At 42.0% G+C, this 12,936-nt stretch overlaps 1 protein-coding gene across 1 annotated transcript; it reads left to right on the top strand.

Moving 5' to 3' along the window:
* The first annotated feature begins 591 nt into the window (after positions 1 to 591).
* Positions 592 to 12,253, top strand: LOC124023566 (sodium/potassium-transporting ATPase subunit beta-233-like). Its single transcript, XM_046337944.1, has 6 exons — positions 592 to 790; positions 7,399 to 7,527; positions 9,363 to 9,518; positions 10,023 to 10,207; positions 10,430 to 10,513; positions 10,795 to 12,253. Exons 1-6 carry the CDS (start codon positions 700 to 702, stop codon positions 11,053 to 11,055), a joined length of 906 nt encoding a protein of 301 aa, XP_046193900.1. The 5' UTR covers positions 592 to 699; the 3' UTR covers positions 11,056 to 12,253.
* Positions 12,254 to 12,936: the final 683 nt, after the last annotated feature.

Consider the following 12,936-nt stretch of genomic DNA (forward strand, 5'->3'; position numbering starts at 1 on the left):
TGGCCAAGTCATCTTGGCTTCCTCAGATGATCATATAAGTATCAATTACAATTGAGTTAATGAGGAATGGCCAAGTCATCTTGGCTTCCTCAGATGATCATATAAGTATCAATTACAATTGAGTTAATGAGGAATGGCCAAGTCATCTTGGCTTCCTCAGATGATCATATAAGTATGAATTGTGATTATGGTAGGCCATCATACTTCTGTCATTTTTAACATTTTAAGTTTACCCACATTGTAAATCCCAGTTTGAGTGAATTAGGTCTCCAGATAATGAAGACAATGGTGGCAATTAGTAATGTATAGCTGGCACTGTGAATAGATGTACTATGTCTCTGAATGTTTATTAATTTGAGTTATGTTCTGTGGAAATCGCAGGGTCGCGTCGTAAAGGACATTCTGACGTATACTACGTCCAAGGGTGGAGAAAAACCCTGCTGCCGACCTCCACAAACGATAGCATTACGCAGAGAGGACGCGCGTTTGTGATTCGCGAGAGCTGGCCCTCCCTCCTAGTGGGTGACTTGTTAAAATAGTTTTCGGGCGGAGTCGACTGCAACTGGGATATATCTGTGTGCAGTGAGTACGCAGGAACAAGCCGTGTACAAGTCCGTCGGTTTTTGAATTTGGTACTCCGGAGAGGGACCGGCAGACAGAAGGGAACTGAAATAAAGAAAGAGCACCACACAGTCGAAAATGTCTTCGAATAAAGACGATGGTGGATGGAAGAAGTTTGTATGGGATTCGGACAAGGGGGAATTTTGTGGACGCACAGGGGGGAGTTGGTGTAAGTATGCAATTCTGATATTTATGATCACGGTAATTGGCCATTGTGGCCGGAGGTTTTAATCGAAATTGTGATGGATCTCATATGGCACGATCGAACTTCTATTGGGCAGTATGGAACGTGCACCGAGTCTTCATTTAATCTTGGTGCATAGCACCTGTTTGATTTGACTTTGCAGCAATGTGTGCTACAATGGTACGGTGTCACCGACTCCATATCATTGCCCATCGCCACTCGTTGTTCATGGCTCTCCATGTCTGTTTTGTGAGTAATAGCATACGGTGAACATGCGACCAGTTTTTGCTCATATTTCACCGTCACATGTTCTTGCTAGGAACCTACTGCCTTATTCAAAATGACAGCCTACCGACTGTTCCGAGTAAAGATGGGTTCGCACATCTTAAATTAATATGAGAATCCAAATAGGTCGTTGAAAGACGGTGGTGGGAATATGCATAATACATTATTAGAACATGTTATTCTAAAGGTTCGAATCCTAATAGTACAGTAGGCTAGTTGATCACACTGCAGAGACGCAGCCTATGCCTGGAAGGAGACTCGAACTCTCCATCGCAGTAACATGATCTATAAGTATTAGGATGGAATTACACCATATGTACACGCTGTAGAGACTTAGTTTAATTTCCGATGTAAAATGACACACTCAAAGGGTTAAAAATGCATCATCGTCCAAGGTGATTCAAGGTGATGGGGCCTCTACTTGGAATTATGGAGAGGACATTCCATCTTGTGTTGCTATTCGATGTGGATACTGTGTCACTTTAATTAACAATGGAAATGTATTAACTAGACTAATTTGACTTTTCTCGTTCCTATCTGCACCCATGTCTTCCCTCGTCTCAATGTCACTCAACTACCCTACATTTTCGGTATTCAGAGGATGACCAGCTGAGTGACAATTCATGTTGCAGTTTTTCTTATTTAACTAACGCCTTCAAGTTGGTTGGTTTGGTCATTTACTTCAACTGTGTTTTGTGTTTATTATCTCAAGGCCAAAACTCGTTTTGAATCTTTTCATTTTTGTGGTGACCATATTTTTTTAATTGTAATTTTTCTTGTTTGGTGGGGGGGTTACAAGCACAACATATCATTTAATATTCAGTTCAATAAAATGAGAAGGAAACATAAAGAAGTGATCCCCCAAACCCACCCATTCAACATGTCTCCAACCAACACTGGTGCTCCTCATCCATCCAATGTAAGTGGTGCATAATTTTGTACAATGTGTGTGTGACACTATCCATGACTTTAATGATGACTCGTCTCCATTCGGCCACTTGCATGATTCATTTAATCTGTCTACAATGCAAGAACATATGTTTTATCTGGTGTGATGCATGGAGAGAGAGGAGATATTGAACCCTCGTCTATAATATGGATAATGTACGCACCCTTGTACCGGCCAATTGTGATCAGGGAAAACACATGATCTGGATAAGACACTGGGTGGTGGTGATGTCCTTATAATTTTGCCAAGCAGCAGGCGACATCTTAAGTCCTGTGTAATTGATTGAAAGGGAACTGCTGTCTCCTATAAGATGTGACCTTTTGACATTGTCTTATGCACCACTAGGCCAAAACAGTACTAGCTCTGCAGGTCTGGTGGGTTGGGGCACCACTAGGCATATACAGTAGTATTTCTGCGGGCTGGTGGGGGCAGCAGGGTTGGGTGACTTGAGGAGATTCTAATACTGTACTAGTACTATGGCTGGACTCGGGCGGCAGTTAACCTAGCGGTTAAGAGTGTTCAGATGGTAACCGAAGGTTGCTGGTTCAAATCCCGAGCCGACTACGTAAAAATCTGTCAATGTGCTCTTGAGCAGGGCACTTAACCATCATTTCTCCCGTAAATCGCTCTGTATAAGCGCCTCTGCTAAATGACTAACATGCACTGTACCTGCAGGGCTGGCTTAATGCAGGGGCTTACCGGGGCTGAAGTCCCTGGGCCCAAGCCTGTGGGGGGGCCAAGAGGGAGCAAAATAATATTAAGTTGTTTTACAATTTTTTTTTTTTAAAGATATGTGTGTGGTGTATATCTTTTTACTGCAACTGCCAACCACAGGACTCCAGAGCCTGCTCTCAATGTGTAGACCGCTGCTGCCGCTCTACTAATCATCAGATGGTGGGAGGAGACGCGGTATGAGGCCCACGTGGGTAACTGGGGGGGGGGGGGGGGGACTGATTTAATAAAAATAAACTGCATAATTAATTAAATAAATGTGACTGGTCAATTGTGAGTCGGGGGCAGGGCCCAAGCCTGTAGAGGGTCCAATATGCTTTTTAAAAATGTATTTGTATAATAAAAAGTAAATGTTTTATCCAACCACAGGAGCCCCACTCTCAATGTTTGAAATCCACCAGAGAGCATCATTTAGCCACAGAAAATGTATAGTTTATTTTTTTTAAACAACTGTGGATGAAGTTTTAGCACGAGCACAGACCAAAATAGAGGAAACGCCAACATAAAGGGTGTTGGGTCACCACGAGCTGCCAGAACAGATTCACTGCGCCTTGGCATAGATTCTACAGGTGGACCTATCCATGCCAGGAAAATGCACCCCACACCATAACATGTACGTTGTATCCCTCGTTTACTTAAGTGTTTCCTTTATTTTGGCAGTTAGCGGTATACCTACAGTCGGCAAGGCTGGAGTTTGGGCAGCGTGCTCCAAATGTACAGTTGCGGCCATAGACATATAATCCATAGAAGGGTTTCGTAACCTCTTACTTTGGCAATTTGACTGGATGTTAAATTCAAGGATGCACTATCAATGAATGCCAGTCCTGACTTTAGTGAGAACTGCCATTTATGGATTATAATTCTATGGATGGTTGTGGCTGTTGGTTTGCCTTTTGCAGATTTCAATATACCAAAACCCCGGGCCTATGATTTCTCATTCTGGACCTGTATACCTGTGCTGGTTTTATGCATATCCCAGCTAGCACATTTTGGTTCCTTGGAAGTTGTGGGAACGTTAAGTTTTTGGTTTCCCATTGGTTCTGATTACGAAATAATGTTTCCTGACCTGTAAAACTGAAAGTAATAATAAAAAAACGTTCTGAGAATGGAAGTGAACAGTTCACATGTTCTGGGAATGTATATATTTTCTTTTTAAGGTTGTAGGGAGGTTCTGTGACTGTTCTATGGTTCCCTGGATGTTTTCCTGGAGGGTTTTATTAATGTTCTGAGAATGGAAATTCTAGGTTATTTGAAGGTAATTAAATAACATTCTAAGAACATGTTTCAATAAGGGTAACACTGCTAGCTTAACTGTTGAACTCCAAGCACAGAACAGACACGTGAATTCATTTTCTTAGGCATTAATCATTCAAATGCAAAACTTCAAAAAATAAAAAAATGTATTGTGGCACGTTGTCAGTGAGATTTGACCCTATGATCTTCTGTTCTCTAGCCATGGAATTAGTGCAGCTAGCATGCATTTTTCTTACTCATACAAAGCTGTTCACTTTAGTCTATTTAAACGAACCTCCATTTTAACTTCTTGCGGATCATTGGGACGCTAACGTCCAATCTGGCCAACATCCTGTGAAATTGCAGAGCGCGAAATTCAAATGACACACCGTAATATTAAACATTCATGAAAATACAAGTGTCCTACATTCATGAAAATACAAGTGTCCTACATCGGTTAAAAGCTTAACTTCTTGTTAATCCAGCCGCTTTGTCAAATTTCACAAAGGCTTTACGGCGAAAGCACACCATGTGATTATCTGAGGACAGTGCCGCGCATACAAAAGCATTACATGCATTCTTTCCAACCAAGCAGAGGCGTCACGAAAGTCAGAAATGGCGATTTTAAAAATAAATCACTTACCTTTGAAGATCTTCATCTGGTTGCAATCACAAGGGTCCCAGCTACATAACAAATTGTCATTTTGTTTGATAAAGTCCTTTATATCCCAAAAAAAGTTAGTTTATTTGGCTCGCTTGACTCAGTAATCCACCGGTTTCCCTCGTTCAAAATGCATACAAATGAATCCCGTAAGTTACCAATAAACTTCTTCAAAACAAGTCAAACAACGTTTCTAATCAAACCTCAGGTACCCTAATATGTGAATAAACAATGCAATTTAAGACCGACTAGTACTGTCATTACTGGAGATGAACAACGAAGTACATGCTCTCACCGGAACGCTCTACAAACACTACAGCCAAAATGGGAGCAGTTTACAAAAACAACAAATTCTAGCTAATCTTTTTTTTTTAAAGCCTGAAACTCTAAAGACTGACATCTAGTGGACGCCCTAGGAACTGCAATCTGGGAGGTATTCCTTTTATATTCCCATTGACAGCCATAGTAATCATTGTTGGGCTGGAAATATAAATTCTGGATGGATTGTCCTCGGGTTTTCGCCTGCCATATGAGTTCTGTTGTACTCACATATATTATTTTAACAGTTGTGGAAACTTTTGTGTTTTCTATCCAATACTACCATGCATATCCTAGCTTCTGGGCCTGAGTAACAGGCAGTTTACTTTTGGCACCTCAGTCATCCAAACTTCCGTATACTGCCCCCTAGCCCTAAGAAGTTAAAGGAAGCGAGCACTCATTTAAGACTAGATGTGGCCAATCAGTGGGTGTGACCAGCACACTTAACACTATAGAGGATAGTTTTGTTTATGCTGAGAATGGAATGTATGTTTTTAAATAACTTTCTTTGAACGTTTAAAGTTTTCTTAATGTTCTGGGAACATGACTTAAAATAGAACTATGAGGAAACCTGTAGAATACGTTTTATTTACTTTTATATGTACTTACATTTCCACAGAAGAACATTGTTTCTTGAAGTTGCAATATGTAACTTTTTGGGCAACCTGACCAAATTCACATAGATCTGTCATTCTCATTGAAAGCAAGTCTAAGATGTTAGATCTGTTCCATGTGTTATATTTCTATGCTTTCTGTTCTTAAGTTTTGTTTTCACTGTCAGTTTTTTACACCAACTGAAAATATAGTATTTTTGTTTATGGAAATATATTTCAGTGGTTTAGATGGTACAATGATTCTCTACACTATGCTTGCTTGTTTCGTCGCAAACTATTTTAGCAACCAGGAAAAGGCGACGTGATTTCTGCAACAGTGCCCCTAAATTTAACATTCTCTAAACAATTTGAGAACATTACTTTAAATAGAACCATGAGGAAAAGTTCAACTGTGGTACTGAAATTCCCACCTAAGAAACATATGGTTCTCAGAATGTTATATACTAGCTGGGCATCCTGCACCATTCCCAGAATGTTGTGGGAAGGTTGTATGCACAATAACCATGGCACAACCACACTCTCACCAAGCTTTAAGAAACGTACTGTATGGTTCTCAGGACGTTATGTGCCAGCTGGGTAGTATCTAGGTTTTGTATAAAATCTGAGCATGCAGACTGCCCCCATTGTTATTGGGACCTGAATGTATTAAGACCAATAAAGTATCTGCAATGTGGGCACTATTTTTAGAGCAACATAGTCTCTTGTGACGGGCCTAACAATTAAAGCTGAGTAGCTAGCTTGAGATTTGTTTCTGGGTTCTGAGTTTAAGAGCAACCAAAAACGATTTTGACAATTTGATTTACTCTGAAGCCTGAAGTTGTTGTTCTCCTGGCTACTACTGTATGATCTACTGGTTACACTTAATTTTCCTGCCCTCAGTGAAGAGTCAAGACAATGTCTACTGTTATAGGTGGGTTACTATTTGGAACAGGAGCTTTGTGGTTAGGTCACCTCCTGCTCCCTCCATAGGAGACACATGCTTCTGTCTGCATGCATTCTACCTGTATAGGTATCACTGAGCCCAGGTGTGCATCCCAAATGGCACCATTTTCCCCTATACTGTACACTTCTTTTGACCAGGGCACTTTCTACATGGGGAATAGGGTGCCATTTGGGACTTATTTCAGTTATGGATAGTCTGTGTACGGACCAGGAAGATTAAAGTAGAAATCAGGTGGGCTTGGATTAGTAGTAGAGTCAGCCAATCTATTTATCTAATGTTTAATATGTTTGATAGTGTTGTGGTGCAATGGGCAATGACTGGGCAGTCTATGAGGTTTGACGATAGGATAGACACTCATGAGATTGAATTGGAACACTGAGGAAACACTCGTCTGACGACACAATAGGCAGACTTGCTGTTTATCTTTCTTAAGCTGTACCCTTGTCTCACTTTGTGGTGCAAGACACAGTCTACATGTCTGCGGTGTTTAGCGTACTGTACACACTGGCTCTGCAGGGCTGGTTAGGGTGGCAGGGTTGTGTTGACTTGAGCAGATTCTTAACTACTGCAGTAATACTAAGGTTGGACTTAGGACTTCATTATGGGGAATGTTCCTTGTTTTTTCAGAGCAATTTAACATTCTACAATTGCGGAATGCTGGAGTTCTGTATGTGGCTTTTTGTATGACTCAATTGAATGAGTGGAAATGGACCTTGTCAACAACATAACAACCAGATCTTAATTTCATGGCATCACTGGTGTTAGTAGTTTTTTTTTTTAAAGGAACATTGTCACAATCATCTGTCCTCCACATCTTTTACATGGTGATGACTCATTTCTCTCTCTCTCCTTTTACAGTTAAAATTCTAGGGTTCTACTTAATCTTCTATGCTTTTCTGGCTGGAGTATTCATCGGCACCATCCAGGCCTTGCTTCTCACCCTCAGTAACTACAAACCCACCTGGCAAGACAGAGTTGCTCCCCCAGGTAAGGTATCACTGAACACTAGACACTGAGCCACTACTGCTGCCTGGGGATAAGAGATGGTGTCCAACCACAGTGGCTTCGTTTGAATTGGCACCCTATTCCCTACCCACAGGTCAAAAGTAGTGCACTATGTAGGGAATAGGATGCAATTTGGTCTGCAGACAGTCTAACATGCATGTTTGTGTATCTCAGAGGGTGGGCTATGTCTGTCAAACATCCTCTTATTGAATTTCACACTTTAACTCGTTAAGGGAGTCCCACTGTGAGATATCAGCTGAATTGACATTAGCACTGTATGGGCCAGAGAGCAGGCCGGCACAGTACCGTTTTGAGGTCCGACACAGAGGACTCTTGTCTTTCAAGTAAACTGTGGGTGTCATCCATGCATGCAGCATGTGGAACTATTTTGATACTGGTTCAGTGTCTATGGCCCTGGCTCATTTAGGCTTCCTTGTACAGTAGTATGCTTACGTCCAATAACAAACTGGTGAAATTAGATTTTTGGCAAAGATGTACAGAAGTGCTTCTGTCAAAATGAACTCGGGTCTAGTAGTGAACTGAATCCTTGACGTGTTACTGTTATCCTGCTGTTTAAACGCTCATGTCGTATTGGACATTTTGGTGTAGGTAGTGGGTCGGTCAAGTGTCGCAATTAATTCCATCCCACATGGGCAGAGGCCTCTTCCCAATTTGTTAGGGAGTGTAGTGTTTAAAGCACGAGAACTGTTCCCCATTCTTGGACGTTGCATATTTCATGTCTTTTTCCACAGTTTCCTCTTTCTGAGAGGCTTAGTCAGTTTCACTGGAGTCTGTTCTGATTACGTGGGTGTGAAATGGAGGGAGAAGTGCTAATTGTGAGCTTTACAGTGTGGTCCCCTAACAGAGCTCTCTCCTGATGCCTTTGACTAGAGTTAAAACAGACCGTGACGTTCTTGCTTCCTTTACCAGGGAGAGCTCTGTGGTAAACTGTCAACGGCAGATGCTATTCTCTACTTTATTTTCTCCCCACACACAACACACAACACCAGTGCCCTTCCACAGAGCATTAACCCTTTCCTGTTGGTGTTTTCAACCATGACACTGTCAAAGACATGTAAGCTGCATTTGAATTGGGTCTAAAGCCAGTATACCAGTCATGTCTGTCTGGGTATATATAGCCATGGTCTGCTCGGGAACCTCCATTAGGAGAGATAGCTAGGTGTTGATAGTGCGTTACTTTCCACAGGAGGCCTGATAACTGGGCCATGTCTTCACAACGAAGAGGTCACCTAATGGCTCTAACAAGCAGAAAGAGAAGAGTCTGACTATGTCTTTATCTCACAAGCTGACAGAGGAGAGAAGCATTACTCTCTTCAGACTCCTCACCTCACTCAGTCCAGTTAGTTCTCTTTAGTTTTCTGGTCATGAAAGATGGAACTTAGTGTGGGGGCTGGGCTGGTTGTAAATAAGGAACTAGAAGAGAATGGGGGTGGACATGTTTTGGATCTTGTGTCGTAGCGTAGACAGTTGTATTTTGTTTGAAATGGGCTTTTCCCTTTTACTGACTCGTCTTTCCTGCTAAGAACAATGACAGGGATTCACCTTGTCTTCCTCTTCAAGACTGTTTTCCAAAGTGTGGACTCTTCAATGGATGACTGCCTCACTGAAAGACTTCATTAGAAAGCAAATGACACTGACTGTTCTTAACTGGTTTCATACTCAGTACTGTTGTGAGTTAGAGTAAATAGAATGGCCACAAGTCCACTGAAACATTATTGTCCTATTATAAAAGTGTGTATTGCTAATAGTACTTCACTTCTGTAACATTGAAACTGATGGTGACTGTCTGTTCTCAGGCCTGTCACACACCCCACGCTCCGACAAATCCGAGATCGCCTTCAACTTGAATGATGTGGAGACCTACTTGACTTACACCAAGGCCATGCGAGACTTCCTGGTTATGTACGACGACGACAAACAGCGGGACCAGATGAAATACGAGGATTGTGGAGGTACAGGAAGTGTTCCATTCCACTCTCTACCCCCTAGCTCCTAGTCCTACCCCTAGCTCCTAGTCCTACCCCTAGCTCCTAGTCCTACCCCTAGCTCCTAGTCCTACCCCTAGCTCCTAGTCCTACCCCTAGCTCCTAGTCCTACCCCTAGCTCCTAGTCCTACCCTAGCTCCTAGTCCTAGCCCTAGCTCCTAGTTCTACCCTTAGCTCCTAGTCCTACCCCCCTGCCATGACACAGACCTAAGAGGTGCTCAGTGTGGTGGAAGCTCTACGTAGATGGAGGTGGTACCATCATCTTCTAGCCTTTTGCTTATTGAATCATTTCTGATGGTCTAATATCAGGTGGGATAGGAACTAAGTGTCCAGGACATGGAATGGAATTGTGTATTGGCTTCAGAGAAAAGGTGTTTTTTTTGTCATTTGTTTTTGATGAATTAGTTGAAGCGAGCAGCTGTGGCTTCCTGTGCTCAGTTGTTTATTTGTGATTTGTCCTCCTGCCTTCAGAGCAACCGGAAGAATATAAGAACCGTGGTGACCTGGAGAGTGATGTGGGGATCAGGAAGGCCTGTCGCTTCCAGAGGAGCTGGCTTGGGCCTTGCTCCGGCATGGAAGACAAAGAATTTGGCTTCAAGGAAGGAAAACCCTGCCTGATCGTCAAGCTCAACAGGATTGTCAACTTCAGGCCACGGGTAAATATCCTAAGGACATATGAAAAGCTGACCTCTTGTACAAACTGATCACTTTGATATTTCCAGTGGCCCCTGGTTGTTAGTTTATGCATATTTCCCCCAAAGTAGTAGTACATTATTGAATACAAAATCTACATAAACTTTCTTCTGTAAAAGTGTTACTGTTTTTAGCAGATTGTTTTGCCTCCTCCCTCACTGTGTACCTGTCCTCCATTCTTTCAGCCCCCCAGCTCCAATGAAAGCATCCCTGAGGGAGCCCAGACAAAGGTCCAGCCCAACGTCATGCCCATCTTCTGCACCAACAAGGTACAGTACGCCAGACAGAATTAGATGGAACAACATCCAATCACAATTGATCATTCCAATGTCAGTTGACAGTCAGTAAAGCAACATTGAAGCCTAAGGGAATGTTGACTTGAATGGGGAATGTTCATTCTAGCAATTCTAGAATTGCTTTCGATGAATAGTCCCCGTTCCGTCACTAAACCAGGCATTGTAAATGTGTTTCTGGGTGAAGGTCAGATGTCAGAATGACCAAAATAGCACCGTCTTTCTCCTTTTGACTGTCTCACCCAATCTCTTTGCAGAGAGAGGAGGACGCCGGTAAGATGGGTGAGGTGAAGTACTACGGCATTGGGGAAGGTTTCCCCCTCCAGTATTACCCTTACTACGGCAAGCTGCTTCACCCCCAGTACCTGCAGCCCCTAGTGGCCCTCCAGTTCGTCAACCTCACCATGAACACCGAGCTGCGCATCGAGTGCAGAGCCTACGGAGAGAACATTGGCTACAGCGAGAAGGACAAGTTCCAAGGAAAATTTGACGTTAAATTCACTGTCACCAACTTATGACCACAGTTAGGTTCATAGCACTTTCTCTCCAGCCCCCTCTCCCTCCCCAACCATTTCTCAAAAGTAACAAAATAATTTAGGAAAGGGAGTTGGGGTGGAAATACGAAGTTAAGTAAAAAAATATATATAAAAAAATCACAACTAGTCTTGAACAAAAGTCATAACATACGGGACGACACTTCATCTGTCTGCTTTACACTGGCTTCTCTGCTTCTGTCTAGGGTTAGAATGTAAGTCGCAGGAGGAGTAGCAATAGCATAAAGTATTTATTCTACTGTAAATGAATAATATTCCTTGAGCCATGGGGACATGTTTCATTTATGACTGTAAATTGTAATTCCACTACTGATGTGTAGCGAGCAGTGTTTTGTCCCCCTCCGTATTGCTGCCTTGTGTGGTTTCTATACATATTTTTGGAGTGTACAGTGCAGTAGTCGCATACATTGGTCCTTTCCAAGCCATGTTGTAACCTGTTTACTTATGTGAGCAAGCTTTAGCAGTCCAAGATGTGTATATACTATATATGAATACTTAATCATTTAAAAATATTGACACGGTACTCTCTGATCTCTTCTGACCCGTGTGAGGAAAAAGGCTGCCCTCCAGGGAACTAGGCCTACTCTTTCCTTATTTTTGCCTTTGTCTAATTGATTGTGAGAATTTTCACATGGCTTTTCTTTTAGAATCACTTAAATGTGGGATAAGGGTTTTATTACGTTTCAGGCTTTTACTTCCTTTTGTTCTGTTTGATTTACTCTTAATGTCGAGTTGTGTCTCCAGGTTGTTGGGTTACTTTTGCCTGTTGTACGGCAACGGTGCTAACTCTGCTTTTTAAAGATGATTGTTTTGCTCAATTACGTCACGTCATCTCACAACGTGGTGTAACTTTCTGATGAATGTTTCAGCCATTTTACATGGTGGAAGGAGTTTTATATTTATGTGGTTGTACCTTTTTAATTTAATTTTTTTTCTGCAGAAAAGTGTAATGTATAAATACAATACCAAAGTCACTGGTCCAAGTTGAGCATCTTATCAGAAGCAGTGCTGTACCCCGTGTTTTTAGGATTTCTTGTCGATGTTAAGTGCTAAACGTCAATGTCTAACATCAGTCACGTTATCAGGAGTTCTCATCCGCTCTTGTCATTTATTTAATCCCAGTAAGAAAAAAAAACCTGAAATAAAATGATGAAAACACATCTTTCTTTATTCCAGTCTCTCTGAAACAAGACCAATACCCCGCTGTAAGGACACACCGCACTAGTCTAAAGTGGAGTCCTCTCCTTGTCTCATTTCCTTTCAATGTGCACTGATCTGAAAGAACAGCACAGGTGAAAGGACAAACCCCAAGCTATAACCTCTGCTTTATTGCTGTGACCTTCCCTGTCCTTTCAGATCAGTGACGATGGAAATGGAACCACATCAGACCGTTGTATTCCTAGTCTGGGATTGTTCAGTGAAACAGTCTGGTAGTAGCTAGTGTTCAGAGAGTAGTGAGGAGTGGCAAGGAAAAGGGTTGTTTATGTATTTTGAACCCTGCAAAAACACTTGTTAGATTTGAAATGCCCTTAATTAAAAGGAGACTATCTTCTGACCATCTTCATCCAAACGGACTCCTTATCAACTCTAACCAGATGCTAATAAATCAGGGAGGAATAAGTGCTGCCAAACCACCTCCCCTTGGTGCTTCCTCTGTTTTCCTATCGCTAATGACTGTCAAGGTCTACTCGGTGCATTTCATAAGATTTGATTTTACCTGTTTTTGTGTTTTGTGGCAACAACCTGACAATAGAGAAACCACTTATCAAATGATTATTTTTTTGTTGCGTTGTCGGCTTGGAAAAGACTACAAACCACCTAGATATCAAGGATGTTACAGAGCGC

Source organism: Oncorhynchus gorbuscha, unplaced genomic scaffold, assembly GCF_021184085.1.
Source record: "Oncorhynchus gorbuscha isolate QuinsamMale2020 ecotype Even-year unplaced genomic scaffold, OgorEven_v1.0 Un_scaffold_1634, whole genome shotgun sequence".
Classification (NCBI taxonomy): Eukaryota; Metazoa; Chordata; class Actinopteri; order Salmoniformes; family Salmonidae; genus Oncorhynchus; species Oncorhynchus gorbuscha.

Excerpts from the sequence above, each read along its gene's own strand:
- LOC124023566 (XM_046337944.1), top strand. The coding sequence starts at position 700 with ATGTCTTCGAATAAAGACGATGGTGGATGGAAGAAGTTTGTATGGGAT. Across the intron at positions 791-7,398 it reads ACGCACAGGGGGGAGTTGGT|TTAAAATTCTAGGGTTCTAC; the intron begins GTAAGTATGCAA and ends CTCCTTTTACAG. Across the intron at positions 9,519-10,022 it reads GAAATACGAGGATTGTGGAG|AGCAACCGGAAGAATATAAG; the intron begins GTACAGGAAGTG and ends TCCTGCCTTCAG.